The 17402-nt window shown below is 38.3% G+C and overlaps 1 protein-coding gene across 1 annotated transcript in view; it reads left to right on the top strand.

The window, feature by feature from the left end:
- The window catches only part of LOC124162973 (cytoplasmic dynein 2 heavy chain 1), a 147398-nt gene that overhangs the window by 23987 nt on the left and 106009 nt on the right, over window positions 1-17402 (top strand). Inside the window, exons 8-12 of the mRNA XM_046539753.1 lie at window positions 3933-4073; window positions 8935-9034; window positions 9398-9558; window positions 11337-11555; window positions 16335-16504. Coding sequence (XP_046395709.1) covers window positions 3933-4073; window positions 8935-9034; window positions 9398-9558; window positions 11337-11555; window positions 16335-16504 — 791 coding nt within the window. The remainder of the gene's footprint in view (window positions 1-3932; window positions 4074-8934; window positions 9035-9397; window positions 9559-11336; window positions 11556-16334; window positions 16505-17402) is intronic.

A 17402-nucleotide genomic window follows, 5' to 3' on the forward strand; every position in this document is an offset into this window, starting at 1 on the left:
ATGTTGATACATACCAAAAATTGTCGCTGTAGCGCATATAGTTAATGAAAAAATTAAATATTTACACAAAGCGAACGTCCATTTTTAGTGTCTAGGGAAGGCGCATAAGTACCAGGGGTACTCAAAGGATAGGTCTTCACTCTCACTTGACAATTCTTACCTTGAATTGAAGCACTTAGCTTCCTCTTTCCAATAAGGTATAAAACACAACAATATACCGTGCCCGAACGATGCAAGAGCCATTACAGTGGAGCGATACAGGGTGTGACATTTATGTTACATTGGGCGGATCCAGGTTAATGGCTTGTTTTTGGGCTGAAAAGGCTCTTTTTGCTGCAGGTGAGTTTCCCCAAAACAGAATGCCATAAGAGATATGGGAATGAATTTTTGCGAAGTATACCATTTTTAAAGTATCCATTGATACAATCGGATACAACCTTCTAATCATAAATATACCCACGGAGATTTTTTTGAGTACGACCAGTACGTGAGGTGCCCAATCAAGGTTGGTGGAGATTTGAAGTCCAAGGAACTTTGTGGTGTCAACATCAGAGGATTGTGAGATTTTGTCTATGTGAGGGATAAGATCCTTTTTGAAGGAGTTTTTATGTAGGAATTGGAGGAAGACAGTTTTCTGGTTGTTAACTATCAGTTTGTTCCTTTTACACCATTGATGCATTTCATTGATTGTGAGGTTAGTCCGGTCAACAATATTTTGAGCATTATTTGCAGTAATGATGGTCGAGGTGTCATCCGCGTAGAGAGTGATTTTAGAATGAGACAAATGAGTAGGGAGATCGTTGATGTAGAGCAGGAAAAGTATAGGGCCAAGGAGGGATCCTTGAGGCACTCCCCTTGTGGATTTCATGGGGCTCGATTTGATACTTGAGTTGGTGCTACTGCATTGATAGCATACTGTTTGATGCCTATCTCTTAGGTATGACATGGTCCAATCCTGGACTGGACCAGTGATACCAAGAGCATTTACCTTATTTTACAGAATGTTGTGGTCGATCAAGTCAAAGGCCTTGGTGAGATCAAAGAAGATTCCCACTGTGACTAGTTTATCATTGAGGCCCTGTAGGATATTATTTATCAGCTCAAAAGAGGCCGAGTTAGTAGATTTTCCAGCCCTAAAGCCATGCTGGTTTTCATGAAGTAAGTTACAAGTAGTTACCGTTTAAGCGCGTGTAAGAGGCGCACCTTTTTTCCCAGGTATTGCAGCCGAAAATGGGGGTGCGCCTCTTACACAAACTTCTTATCTTCCCCCCTCCCCTTCACCAGTTGCAAGTTCAAGGGGAACTGAGTGGCCTTGGTTTTTAGCGTGAGTCAGTCATCTGAAACCCTGGGTCAAAATCAAGCGGCAGGCAGGGGATTTTCTCCCTTAGTGACGTATTTTTAAAATGCTCCTGTTTGAATTTCTTGCAAGCATCGCGCCGTCACGTCGGTACCCCAGAGGTGAACATTGAAAAGATCGCGCGGGGTGATTCGCTCCGGAGCGCGCGCTAAATTTATTGCCACGAGTGGGCATCCCGCGGCATTTATATTGCATATAGTAATATTGGTGTCACAACCTGCGGTTGAAAAAATTCGAACGAGTGTGCTCATTGTTGGACTTAATGGTGGATAGAAGAAATCGGAAATGCTTATAAGTGAAGAGCGCTGAAGGAGAGGTCTAGGGGAAGAGGGCTCCCTCCCCTCCGTATTTAAAGGTACGAGCGAAGGAGCAAGGGAAGAACACGTCCGATCTTGCATGTGACGTCGTTGCCTTTAAAGCGAAGGGGCGAAGGCGCAGCAATGTGATATACGCAGTTTGCGTTGCCTGAGTTTCCAGTCCGTCTCGTCTTGTTTGAATGCGCATATGCTACGCTTGTTTCTTCCGAAATTGTGCTGTTTGGACTATGTTGAATATTAGTAGCCTTATTTTAGCTAGAAATCTTTGTGTCAATCAATTAGAGCTCAAAAAACTTAAATGCTGTAAGATATACGTCGCGTCAGGTCTAATTCTTTTTAGAACCTCGTGCGTGTCATACAATTGCTGAAAGATGTCGAGATATCTTCGAGCTCAGAAGGTGACTCACGTAGCATTTGACCTCCAGAAACTCGGGGAATTGAACCTGGTAGACCGAAAAAGGTAAGTTGGTGGAATGGGGTAGGGATGAAACACGTTTCCATTGTTCCCCTGTAACTTGATATTTTCCTTTGGAGTCTCGGAAAGGAAAAAAACGGTAGAGGCATTAGCTGATGGCGAGCCGAGTGTAGTTCCGTTAGGCCCCTTGCACACACACAGATTTTGGACGGCCGGTGAAATATTGGCCGATATTTTACCGGCGAAGCGATGCTTGCACACACGCCGGATTTTTTCCGGTCAAACGATACGTTGCTAAGTATTTGAGCCGGCGTCGGCGATCCACAGTGACAATAGCCGGCAGCTAACCGGCATTTTGCCGGTGCCAGCGTGTGGTCGGTACGTGTGCAAGCTCCAATGCTCTCCCATTGTACACTATTGGAATGTGGACGGCCGATATTTTACCGGCCGTCCAAAATCGGTGCGTGTGCAAGGGGCCTTAAATCTACGACGTGGTTATTATCCTACGGCGCTGAGATTGCCCCGATTGTTGTTCAATCTCTTGGGAAAGCTCATGCCATTTGCCTATCGTGTTTTGCCTTAAAATTTTCCACGGCTGCAATTCTACTGCAATACTCCTGCGAGAGCTTTTAAACAAAATTGTTCGTGAGTAGGACAAGCAACGTAGAGCGATGGCGTATGCAAAGAGGATCGGAACTCTTTCTACTCCCTCTTATGCCGCCGCAGTTATCAAAATTTCCTCTTTCAAATAGTATTGAAAGAGGACATTTCAATAACTGTCGAAATTCCCGGCATACGTCAGCAACACCGCACGATTGGATAAAAAAATTTTTTTCTTTATAGCTTCGATCCTCAAAATAGGGGTGCGCCTCTTACACGTGTGCGCCTCTTACACAAGCTTATAGGTAAATAGTTGTGCAATCGCTTGAGGAACACTTTTTCAAACAGCTTTGAGAAAACAGATAAGATTGATATGGGTCTATAGTTATCTGCTTTGCTGTTTGAGCCTTTTTTGTGCACAGGGATTACGCGCGAATGTTTGATGGTAGATGGGAACTGGCCTGAAGAAAAGGAAGAGTTTACTATCTCAGCCAATGGTGTAGCAATGACATTAGATGCCGCTTTTAGTATGGGCATAGGGATATCATCAAGCCCTGCGGAATAAGAGTTATTAAAAGAATTTATAGTCTGTACAATCTCGGAAGGAACAGTTGGAGAGAGGAACATTGTGAAAAATTTTGCTCTCCGCTTCGGGAATCGAACACTGAGACTTCCCTTCTGCAGCTACATGCGGTAGCCACTGGGCTGTTATCCGCTTGATTAATACAAATCAAGTACTGTTTTTGGAGATGAGAAATGGTATTCCTACTCATCAGTATCATAACTATATGGGAGAGGGTTAAATATTCTGTAGATGGGATGAAGATTCAATAACTCTTGTCTCCGGTATCTACATATTATGGTAGTTCCTGTACAGTTTGTGAAATAAACTAAATGGCTTGTAAACTTTCCAAGACAAATATGAAATGTAGCCAAATGTTTTTTCTAAAATAGATTCATGTTATTAATCAACATTTTGTGTGTATTACCCAGTGTATTGTGCTGCTCAATCTGATTCAACCCCCCCTCCCCAGCCAATTTACATCACTGGTATAACTCATTATTATTTAAATTGAATTCATAAATTACTGACAGCCAATTGTGTAGTATGCCAAGCACACTGTCAAGAAATTGTATGCTGATCTCCTTCTCACCAGTTAAAATTTTAGTGGGTGGTACTGTATAATTCAGTCATGGCATGGGCCAATATAATTGTGCTAAACTGTCAAAATTTATTTTTCAGGCCATTTCAGTGTGTGACAAATGGATTGAAGGCTGTCAAAATCTTACAACTTTATTTTGGCCTAATTACAAGTTTCATCCATGGAGAGGAGGTTCCTTCACTCCTACTTTTCTTGTGAAGCTGAAAACAAGACTTCAAGAAGTAAGAAAATCATCTATGTATTTTTACCCTTTTATTGGAGTCAAATACAAAAAATGCCATCCTCTTTCCACTGGCCGCCGTTCATGGCATGGCACACGGCATGGTGAGCCTGAAAGCGGCGTGAATCTCACGTTGTCTTACCGTGAATAGAGCCCGGCAAAAATTCGTTTCATCTGAAAGTGGCCTCTATGTAGCACTGCCTGCATTTCATGCCGTATGGTGAAACGGTCAGGCCGGATTGAAATGGGCACCATGGTGACCACGGCGGCCGTTGACAGTGCCGTGCCGTCAATGGCGTGATTCGTCGTGCTTGAAGACATCCATAGACACCTACACATTGTTATTTGAAAGCATGAAGCACTAGCAGTTGGGGGAAGGGAAGGAAGGAACAGAAAGGATAGGAGGAGAGGGGGTGCTAATTATTAGCGGACGGATCGTCGGATATTCGGTGTTCCACTGAGCTTGAATGCAATATTAAATCATTTCAACATATATATCTATCATATATAGCTAGATTCAAATATCCGTGAATGCAATTGTGGTTAGTTATGCGTGCTTCTTCCTCTGCCTTTCTTAAGAGATTGGCAACAGCTGTAATTAATATACTAAGCAATTTTGTTGAATCTAGCTGTTACCTACCTTCCCTCGGCACCTGGGTGAGGGGCATCAAAAGGGAGCCCTTAGCTTGAAAAATTTTAGCCAAAATGTAAGTTATACATTACTCATGGTTATATCACAGCTATCCAGCACTCGGTTAGAAAAGACTCATGATTGGTCGTGATTCGTGCTTGAACTGTTTTTATCACAGATAAGGCTTTAAATATCAAATGAAGGAAAGGAATTTTAAAATGCCGAAAACCTAGTGTTACCGATCCTACCAGGGCGAGTGAATTTGGGTCAGAAGGATTTTATGTGAAAGACAAAGCATTACTGGGTAAATTTTGCGATAAAAGACTTTAATCTGTAAGAAATGACTCTTTGTTAAAGGACATCAGTAGCAATACACATAAACGTGGGAAAGAAAGGGGACCCGCAAAGCGACGGCTGTCATTTGAACAGATAGTTACTCAGTCAAAGAAAGTGAAGGAGGAGAAAGAGGAGTTTGTTGTCACTACTACTGAAGCATTTTTAAATGCTGGCATTAGTGTAGAGAAACTTGATAATCCAAAAATTTGGAAAAGGCTCTCTAAGTACATACATGAAGGGTAGTGGGGATTTGCCGTATGCCGATCGTATTTGATGCAGATCGTATGATTATAGGGAAAAAGAAGCAGGCAGAGCTAAAATATTGTGTTATTTTCTAAATTAATACAATGAAACTGAAAACAAATTTCAGTACTCTTTTTGTCAATTTTTGCTCTAGTCTTCCTCACAAAGACAATTAAGTGAAGTGTTCACGGTGCACCTTTTCTTGCTTGAACCATATAAATGCTTGAACCATTGATATACCTTGAACCAATATAACTTAAACCATTTCCTTCATTGGGTTTTATCAAAATTTTTTTAAGTTGAAATTGTATTAAATGTTATGTAAAATGCTTAAAAAAGGGAAAAGAAATCATGAAATGCGTACCAAAAAATATTAAAACACCTAGGAATGTGCAAACATTGTAACATTATAATAACACCGCCAAGATTTTCTATAGCACCAAAATCACGTAGTTTTCAAATGAATTTTAGCAAAAAATAAAACCACTTTCACGGACCTCTACTCATTGGGAATTATTTCCTTCCAAATGATATACATAAATGTTATGAAATGGTAGGTGAGGAAAGCCTCCTTTAGGTTATTTTCACAACTGGGAATTACTTGAGTGCCCTTCACCTCCCACGAGGCCGTTGACTAGAAAATATTCGGAGAGTTCACTTGGAGAGGGGCTACATTTCAGAAGGGAGAGCATTCATTATGAGTCAAATTTTAAACTTGTATGTGCACCATGATCAGTCATTATGTCTGAACGGAAGACAAAAATTTTGCTCCTCTTCTATGATAGGGAAGCAATGGATTGCCATCTAATTGTTATTTTGATATTTTTTTATATTGTTTAATCATCCACTAAATGAAAATGCCTAATATCTAATGTTGCTCTAGTATACATTGCAGAAACAATAAATTTTGTAATTGCTGCCATTTTGTGTGACGCTAAGTTGTGATCTTGAATCTTCTCTACCATGTGAATACAGTAAAACCTCTATGTAGTGAACCTCTCTACATCGAAAACCTCTATACATCATACCAACCCTCTGGTCCCGTCAGTTTTACATGTAAATTTATAGGCAAACCTCTCTATAGTGAACCTCTTTATATCGTAAAACCTCTATATATCATAGCAACGAGACACCCCCGAGACGGCCTAATTACCTCCGCATTTCGTACCGAGACAACTAGAGACCATCAATGCAGCCGCGATAACGAACATGGAATGACATTATCAGCGATAAATATTTCACGCTTATTTTTTTCTTATACACCTTTAATAATTTTCACGTTAACCATTAGTTTGGGCCATTTTGTTCCATATGAGAGCATACCTAACAGTAAATAAGAAAAAGGCATCCAACTCTCCTAATCATATTAAGTGGTAGTTAATGATGATGATGACAGAAGACATTGTTTTCTCTCAAATCATGGTCAAAATCTTGCGATAGCAATCGCTTTCATTTACTTATGGCTTTATTTTCTTGTAAGTGCCTACATACAATGTTCAGTTAATAAAAGAGGCGACCAGCGCAGCTTATAATCACTTGCTGGCGAAAATATTTCAACCAACTTCACTCCCATCCATGGAGACAGAATTACTCGACCGCATTGCTACTTCTGCTTCTAAAATGAAAATATTTCATGAATATACTGCGACTCGAAATAAATCAAATACAATTTTGCAATTATTTCATTCCCACATTTCCCAGTGTAGCACTTTCTTACTACCGCCTTGGTAATTTTTTCGATGCTTTCGTGAACGATCGTAGTTTATAATTTATTGCGCTTAGCGACATATGTCTTGCCTGCGTATTTATGCCGCAAAATCTGACTCTTCCATCGGGAGTCCGGGATGTCAATTTCTAGCAATACTGACAAACATCAATCCATGCGCGACAATGTTAGGTGAAGGAGACAGCTAATTAGCTGATATGCGGTAGGGCAATGAAATTTCTTACGTTGCCGCCGCATTCTAAAGTAGTTCGCCCAGCATTCTCGCCGGGAAATCACGTCCTTTCGCAGACCTAGCATTTTTGTGTGCCCCTGACAGATTTTTTCTTCGGAACTCTACTTGCATTATATTTTGGGGAGAGAGAATTCAAAGAAATTTTCAAAATTGTGCTCAATTTCTTGTCTATTTTTTGCAGTAGTCACATGTTTATTTATATTTTTATAATTTTTAACAAGTCACATGTTATAAGAATGATAAATCAGTTCTCTAAAAGATATTATCAGGAGTATTTTCAATTATTGCCCATAAAATATAAAAATTACTTAATTAATCATAGGCTGATGATGGATTCGAGAAATAAAAGAAGGCGACGACTTGGCATTACCACATAATTAGCAATTTCTCTAGCCATCAACGAGGGCTGGCAGAAGGAAGATGTAGCAGTGAACTTTGGAAAGCCATCATTCACCCTGACATCTATTTTAAACAACCAAGGAAAAACATAAGAAACTGTCTATCTAGGCCGCACAATTAAAACACTCAGGCAGTGAAATACGAGGATGAAGAAATTATGTTGAGAAATATAAAACTATTGTACTTTCCTCCGAAAACTATTAGTAAATTGAATAATTTCTTAGGTCAAAAGGCATTAACGAAAACAGCAAGTGATTTATTTATAGTGAAAATGACATTAAAAAGTGCTCATGTAATTGAAAACATTATTTCGAAAGAGTTTGAAAAAAAAATTAAGCAAAACGAATAACTAATTTAATTTCTAAAAAGGCCTCTTTAACTAGTTACTTTACCTTTGTGTAATCCTTTTCCTAATGTATAACTGTAAATATATGTTTAAATATAGTTATTTAATGATTAAAAAGACAGTAGCACCTTTCATTTCCCAAGGATATGAAAAAATGGTGCCTTCCACTAAAACCTCTCTATAGTGAACCTCCATACATCAAATTGCCCAAATTTTGGTCCCCTCCATTACGATGTAAAGAGGTTTTACTGTATATTGTCGTGGTTAGTGACTAATGATAGGAAGGCTACATTATATAGCAATTTTTTGACAATACCTAGGAGCTGAGCTAAAGAGGCTGATATTAAAACATTGAAATGACTGTTTTATAAGTATTTCCCTCTCTGAACTGGTAGAATCAACATTGGGCTTGTTCACCAATTTTATTATAATTTTTGATCGTAATAGAATTTAAAAAATTTAGATACCTCAAGCATTTTCTGTTTTAAGAGCAATCATCTTCTTCTCAAGCTATTTGCAGTGAAAATTAGTTTGGCCTAACCTTGATCCTAATCCTAACCCTAACCCTAATCACTGATAAATTAATGATATCCCTGATTCTTGCGGAGTGGCTCACTGCTTTTCTGCTACTCTTCAGCCTTGTATCTCATGTTATTCTTTTTTTGTCTAGTTAGTGATTTATTCCGTCAAGCATCTGATCTCTTTAAGTGAAGTAATGAACTTAAAATACAATGACATCATCAATTCAGGAAAAGTGGGTGGCAACAATCATGTTTTCTAATTTTAAACAATCAAGAGAATGGGAGAATGGGGGTTATTATTTTGTCTTCACAGCGCATCTTTCCCTTCCATCTACCCAATTCTTTTAACAAATCGAAATTTTGGATCTGAGTGAGCAACCCTATTATCAGACACTTCATGAATCTTTGTTTATAATTTATTCTGTTAGATCTTACAGGTTCGAACGATGCATCGTCAGCTTGTAAGACTGCTATCTTCAAATGAGCAAGAGAATCTTCGGACCAAGGATGCCTTTCTCCCTTTTTCAGGTACATGTCTTGTCTGTCAAAGTTGCAATACATGCTGAGGACTTGTTACTTGTGATCTGGAAAATTTATGTAAATCGGTATATTCCAGCTTATTTGATATTTATAGTTACTGTGTAAGTTTGGTTTAATGATTGCTCATAATCCCCATAAAATTCTTCCTTTTATTGGGTGTTCATTATGTCCATTGTTTTCTGAAATCAATCAATTGTCTCATAATTTTGGGGTAGTGGGAAGTCTGGTCCATTGGCCCCAATGAAACACTGATAAACATAAAAATTGTGAGTTATTTAAATTTGCTCAAATTTCTTTGAAACGTTGCCTTAAAATAATGCTTCATGTCATAACTTATTACCAACATCCTAGGTTTGAATCCTGTTCAGTTCAATCCATACACCGACCCTCTTTGGCAAGTAGCTAAGAAGCGCTTTGAGGATGTGCTGGCACCTGCTGAAGCTAAAGTTGCCTCAAAGCTCAAGAGTCAATTGAACAATTTGGCTCCTTCCTCACCATTGCAGTTATTTCAGGTAGTAATGCATTTATTATTGCTTTAACTAATATATGAAATAAAGCAATACTGCCCAGGACATTTTTTTCTTCTGAAAAATGGCTAGTTGGAGAAAGGTTCCCTCATGGAGCTCTCGTTGGATAAATGTGGAAAAATAGCTGTGCGCTTGAGTCTTCTACCTTTGCGGAGTTGCCTCTCAGTGTAAACATTACCCTGAGGAATAATCATCTGCCTTGACCCATACTCTAACCCGAATCTTTTAATTTCATGCCCAGTGCTTGAACCAAGCTATTGCTTTGCTGTCATGTATAAGTCAGAGCATATATCAGTGGCAGATACTCGTACGGGGGATGCAATGGAAGCATGCCCCCCCTTGCGGGGCTGCTGGTATTGCCAAACATTGCAGAACCACAACTGTAACCTTTTTATATCATTAAATGGCATTGTCTTGTTCATGTGTATAATCACTTCAATTAAAACTTTCTTAAAATAGGAAAAAAATTGGTTTAAAAAATTTAATAATTCTTTAAATGTTTGATATTTAGCTAATAAAATTGGTAAAATGATTCTGTATAGCATTGATGATCCGTCACTCCATTGAATGTTCGTTGATTTATCTGTTTAAAATCCCACAATTTTGCCTTCCAGCCCTCGCCCACCTTCAAATACTCAGTAATCAAGGTGGTACAAAAGAATTAGAAGAAACCTGACGTTTGAACTATGGCTAAAACTAAGGATAATGATCATGAATTCATTATCTGGCTCTTTCAATTAATCACTCAGGCTTTCCCTTCCATTGGGATTGATAATCAAATCTCAATTGTTTTTTATTTGGGAAATTATTGCAGTAGAACCATGATATTACATGTATGGATGTTATTTAAACATTTGTAAATGAATGTAAAAATTTACAGACAGGTTTCTGCGTTCCTCACAAAATTTACATGTTAAATTATAGGTAAACTTTTTTACCAAGAAAAAATCACAGCTACGGATGATGTCAAACCCATGCCAGTTTTCATATTGATCGTTGAATGTTGAAAGAATGACAGAATAGAGAAGAGATAAGGGGTGAGTGTGCATAGGGAATGAGACCTAGAGAGGAGAGGAAGCCTATGCTCCGGAATTTTTTACGTCGTGATGAGGCAATTGTATGAGTTTACTAAAAAAACTAAGTTCATTGTGATTGACCAATGTGGAGTAGTTGGGACTCACCATAATTTTCATTTTGATATAATTTCTGTTGTTTCGTATTTGGTATGGAAATCTGTGTTCAAGTAAAACAAAAACTTATTTAATGTGTAAAAAAAATATCTATTCGTGAATCAACAAGATATGTGGAATTAGAGAAATAGATGTGCGTTATTCCCAAACTTTTCAGAGAGGTGAACATGTACTTTGAGGCTCTACTGTGGTTCTTAATTATCTGTCCAGTATAAATTATTTAAATTCAAAGGATCCAAAAAGTCTGCTTTGATTGCATTTTTAACCTCTGGTCATCTAATCATCCAGCCATCCCTTTCATCCAATGATAGTTAAACCTGTTACTGAGTAAGTTCAACAGATTCAGGCTTCAATTTGTGGAAGTTAGACATATTTAAATAAATAAAAGATCGTGGCACTTTTCCACAAGAATAGTCTGTGGAAATATTCTTGTGGAAAAATGCTACAATCTTTTATTTATTTAAATCTGTTACTGAGTGTTACCTATCCTTCATTCTCTGGTAATTTTTGATTTTCCACTTGTTCTTTGTTGGGTAAGTGGCATCTTTAGTCTATATTTTTCTGTGACTCTAGGAGTTCAAGAGGTATTTAGGAGCCATTGAGAGGCCTGCCATAGCACGTGCCCTTTTGCCCCTGAGGGAGAATCTTCTTGCTGCCTTAATGGATTACATCACCAATGTGGAAGCAGAACTCCGCAGAAGTGAATCTCAGTCCTCTGGAGCTCAACTGGCTCTCCCTCATATGCCTCAAATTGTTTCAAACATCTATTGGGCTCGTCAACTGGAAGCAAAGGTTAGTACAAGTTATAGGGATCATCATTTCTTATTATTATGGTTGTTCAATAAAAATATTTTAATCATAGTCAATATCCTCATTATAAATTGTAAGAAAGACTGAAATATGATCATTCATATTGTTTATTTCCATCCAAGGGTGAAACTTGCCATGGAAAAATCATTTGACTCATCCCTTTGGGAGATCTGTTTGAATCCAAGTCATGAGTCTATGGCAATTTATGTGAATTTCAATGCCATTCATGAGGCAGGCCTAAAATGTTTCACATAACTACCATATGGGGATTTAATGCAAGTTTGAGACTCTCAAAGTTTTTTGACTTCTTGGAAGTCCTCTCTTCTTTTGTTCTGACATCTTGGATGGACCACAAGGACCTAGCACCCAGTACCATGAGTCTTGGTCAATTGCCTCTGGACTTCAAGAATATGGATAGCTTAGTAGTTTGCACAGTAGCCCATAAAGCGAAAGATCTGTGATTCCATTCCTGATCCTGGTCAATGTTTTTCTCAGGGCAGTTTATGTGTACGCCAGAAGATTTTTTAATGGTGAATTCATGGCATGATTAAATTTGCACTTTGCATTTGACTTCATACAAAGTCACTTCCTTTATACATAATTGTAATATATAGTGGAAGATCAATAATTGAGAATGCTTGGGACTGGACGCATTCTAGATCAATGATATTTCTGTTGAGCATATTAGTAACCTGGGTGTAGGCAACACTGTAAATGGGAATATATGTAAATATTTTTTTTTTGAGTGTGCATTAGCACAGGGTTGATTGATTTAAATCACTTCGATTTAAATCATGATTTAAATCATGATTTAAATCACGATTTAAATCACTCGATTTTTATTTAAAAAAATCAGGTGATTTAAATCATAATGTGATCTATACGTTTGATTTTTAAAGAGTCAAGAAAAGGAAGCTGTACGTGTATAATTTTGATTTTTATGTTTTAATTCATACAATGATTTGACAATTATCAGCACAGTGGTAGCTGTTAAATACAGTGAGTCCTCGTTTAACGTCACTTATCATTCCTGAAAAATGTGACGATAAACGAAATGACGTTAATCGAAACATAATATCCCATGAGAAACAATGTAAAAAGTGAATGTTTGCTCCTAGACCTCACAATTAATACGCGAAAAAATTTAAGCGTATCATATCTGGGGAATTTTTTACAATGGGAATGCCAAGCTATGGCATATATACGAGTTCCTGTCTTCATTGACGACAATAGCAGCAGTGACGTAAATCCTTCTCCATTTTTGTATCTCCCCGCATTTGCTCTTCGGCTTCGTTATGGTGGTCGCCCAAGCGAGCGTCGCCTGGGCATCATCAACGCTGAAACATCGTCGCAGTTACAGGAACCAAAATTATAGTGAACACGGCGAAAAAAGTGGCAACAAAAACTCCAAGTTACACACGGAAAAATTCCTTGAAATGACTTTTTAGGTTCCTGAAAACCATTATGTCAAGTAAAACCTTGCGCACCTACCTAAGAATTCATTTTGCAGAAAATTTTGCTAAAACCGTAATTGCAATTAACAATAAACGCACCGTTTTCCACTTCGTTTAGACTGACTGTATTACCGCCCACAAAACGAACAGCCTGCTACGTCCGCCGCTTCGCGTTTTTTCTCGCGTGAAATTTGAAAGCCTTGACGTTATCGCGAAGCGAAGGTGCGATAAACCAATGACGGTCTCAAAATTTTCGTGACGTTATCGCGAAATGACGTTAAACGGGGTGACGTAGAACGAGGACTCACTGTATAAATGATACTGTAGGAATGCATGTAACATGAAAATTTTTAAAAATCTTACATTTCAGTTTTTTAATAGAAAATACAATTAGCGCAAAGAAAATCATCAGTAAAATTGACAGATAATAAATTGAGCCACATTTTATTCTAAGAAAAATTCCATGACCTGCGTCAATTTTTAATGAGAGTGAGTGTAAGTGAGTAGTCGGTCTGTCAGCCCAAAGTAAATGTGGGATCAAGGAAAAAATTGTTTTTTCTTCTAATTACAAGGGGAAGGCAGTGCACTATGTCACATAAATGAAGGCACAATAAAGGAAAAAGACAACATTCAACAATTAGATTAAACAAAAATTTTACAACGAAGTTGCATATTTTACAGCATGAAGAGCAAATATAAGTTGTCATGCACTATAATGATTTAGCCAATTACAGACAAAGTGAGTGATATAGGGTATTAATAAATACCTCATGTCACTCACTAATCATGGTTAACAAGTGTTTTTATATTGGGAAGTTCGTATATACAAAGAGAAAACCATGTACTTATCATATAGTATTCCTATCAACACTGTGCAATGAGGACACCTACATTGGATGGCTATCATTTAAATGCTTCTATAAGACAACTAACGTTGCAGCTTTATTGTGTCCTAATTTATTCTGCAATTTTGAATGAACTAAGTTAAAAGTGGGTAAGACTTTCACCTCCAGCTGATGATGCTGGGAAAATGAAAAGCTGTTCAATTATTCTAACGATAGAATTTCCTTGGTGCTTATCTGGTTTAGAGTATGTTGCCTCTTATTGTTTCTGCAAACGATCATTCTCCAATATGCTGCCCAAAAAATTAGTTTTGCAAATAACTGAATTTTTGGTGAATGGAGAATCATAAAGATACTGTTACATTTTGTATTTTTGGGTATTGGAGGGGTGAAGACTTCATATTGCATCACATAGCTAGTTGGGGCCAGAGATCACCTTACTTCGTCTCCCTCTTGATTTCTTAAATGCTGAGATCACATTATCTATACATTGTACTGCTTTAGCATTGCCATTTCAACCCATACTACTGGTTCATGGCTCACAGTCGAAGGCTTTGGTTAGAATACTAGTGTATCCATTGAAAAAAAATTGTTTTCTGATTTAACTTCTAAGCGTAGGCACCGTACAAAGTTACAATAACAGAATTTTTCTAAACTTCATATGCTTTAGAACCGCGTAATATGTATAGCACATTTGATACTTCCAATGACAATTTTGTACTATGCTGGCCTAATTTGTAATTTGATACCATTTGCATTTCCATAGTTCTCTCCCCTGATTGACTAAATGTTGTATCAAGTTTAGAGTCTGTTGCCTCTTATTGTTTTAGCAAACGATCATTCTCCATTATGCTGCCCAAATAGTTAGTTTTGTAATTAACTGAATCTTAGATGGATGTAGAATCATAAAAATCTCATTTAAATCAAAAAAATCCGATTTAAATCAAAAAAATCAGCAAAAATGATTTTTTTGAAAAAAATCATGATTTTTATCAACCCTGCATTAGCATCAGTGGAAAGGTTCAAGTGAATAGAAAGGCCCAAAATCCACATTTTCAGGATTTAGGGGGGAGATCATCTCCCTGGGCCACTTTTCACTTCAAGCATTTTTTATTGAGGGTCCAAAGGCTTCACCCAGGATTTAACTTGGGACCCCTGTGTTAGTCGTCAGCCACCCTCCCCATGAGGTATTTATCGTATGTATATTTGCCTATTTCCTATGCACCTGCAATACTTCAAACAGTAGTATTTTTGCCTCATAATGAAACAATATAAAAGAAGATGACTTTTTGTACCAAAGTTAGTGCATAGGTGCATCTCAAGCTCCTAAAGTCAGTAGTGCTTCATCTGGTTGTTTCAAATTCATCCTCGGCATTTTTTCTCATTACCGTTTGCAAGGGCGCACCTGGGATCAAAACTAGACAGGGGGCAAGCCGTGGTCGTTCAAGTCTTAACATTTTTGCTTGGAAAAGGTGAATTAAATCAACATTTTAAGAAAGTTATAACTGCACTTAATTAATTTATAAAATTATTTTCTTGAAAAAAAAATATTTTAGTTACATGTCTTATTCAAATATCATTTTTCATGGAATAAAAGAAAATTTGTTGAAAACTTTGGTTTCGTTCCAGTCCCGATTTCCCTTAGAGACTTTTGCGATTTTTGCCTCTTGGGGGTGGGGGTGGGCAGCTGCCCCCCGCTGGGTACGCCCATGACCATTTGTTATATAATGTCAGACAACTTCTGTGGTTGGATATCCTGCCAGGTAGGCACACCCCTTGACATGCAGAAAGGGAAAGCATAAATCCAAAGCATAAAGAATTCTATGCTATTAATCCTCATGGTGCAAACCTTGGTATTAAACCAAACCCATATGGTGCTGGGGTTGGTGCGAAGGCTTCCGCGGTGCACTGGTAATGTAGGCTGCACTTTCCGGGTTACACCGCATTGTAGTCGTGTTGGAGACAACAGTTTCTCCTGCATTCCAGCAGGCGTCTTCAAATATTCTTAAAATGCAGCCTACATTACTTCTTGCTGGGGTATGCATTCACTCGACGTTTTTGGTTTACGTACGTACGGACACACATAATAATCAGTTTTGTGGAGCAGAGTATTAGGTGATCTCATGTGGGGTATACAGAAATCATTTTTTCCATTGTTTGCTGTTACATGTGTTGTATACCATCATCATACCTGCTTTGTTCCTTTACCTAAAAATCCTGCTATGTGACCATGAATTCCAAGTTTCTCACTTCTCTGTGTACTATCCTTACCGAGCAATGACTGGTGGCGTGCAGGTAATGAAATAAAGAATTCTATCAAGGTGTGATTTTGCCATGATTATTGGTACACCTAAAATTTTCTAATGAATCCCTTAATTTTACAATTTTGCTGAGTAATTTTACTGATTTCATATGGGCCTGCATAAATATTTTTACCACAATATTTCCTCTGGATGTGCGTGTAGGTGGTTGATGTGGAATCTACCAGCTCAAAAATACTGACTGACCTGAAAGGCTATAAAGATCTTCTTGCTAAAGCTAGTGAAGTGTTGAAGGAATTGAGAGAATACTCTCAAAACCTTTTTGATGAATGGGTGCGGGACATTACGTATGAAATGCAACAGAAAACACTAAGGTAGGTGAAACTTGGTTTTCTATGGTTACAACTGGAATTGACTTTAACATCACCACTCATTTTTTGTTCTCATATAAGTAACTCCTGCTTGTATTTCTTTTTCTCCTTGCAAGTTGGGGGACTGCTGTTTATATAGCCCTGAATGGCTTCCATTTATGTTTATTGTAGAGATGTGCGAATAGTATCCGCGAATACTCGAATACCTCGAATATTAGAAAGTATTCGATATTCGAGGTTTCGAATAGTTATGCGAAAAGTACCGCCTCGAATACCTCGAATACTTTGAATTTCGCGTCATACACTGTCGCACGCACGTCGTTGGTAGTTGACTCGGAAAAATGTAGAGAACTGTAGTCATTTAGTGCTCGCAGCGCCGTTTTACGCAAGTTGACGAATTACATCAAATTCGTGGATTTTAGCGGTGAAAAGAGTTCGACGAGGGGAACCGAAAATGGTCGGGTGAAAAAATCCGAAAATCCCCGATTCCCCCCACCAGGAGAACCTCAGTGCCGTGGGATAGCATCCTTAGGGCATTTCCCACGATCCGCTATCCCCCTCCATTCAGCACTCGCCTCACCCACTCTGAGGCTTTCCTCTTCTCCGAAATCAAACAAAAGGTCCCAGCTCGCGCAGGGATCGCATTACGAAGACCCCTGCTTCGAAAAAAATATCGAGTTACGAGAGCAATAAAAACGTGTTTCTCGCCCTCCCCCCTTTTCTCACCCACTGACCTTTTTATGGCTACCTGCTTCGAAGTTCCCCATTTCTGGAGGTCAACTGCTGTGTGAGTACCGTGGGATACTTACATTAGCGCATTTCCCAAGATCCGGTATCCCTCTCCATTCAGCACTAGCCCACCCCTCTGAGGATTTCCTCTTCTTCAAAATAAAAAAAAGGT

Source organism: Ischnura elegans, chromosome 7, assembly GCF_921293095.1.
Source record: "Ischnura elegans chromosome 7, ioIscEleg1.1, whole genome shotgun sequence".
Classification (NCBI taxonomy): Eukaryota; Metazoa; Arthropoda; class Insecta; order Odonata; family Coenagrionidae; genus Ischnura; species Ischnura elegans.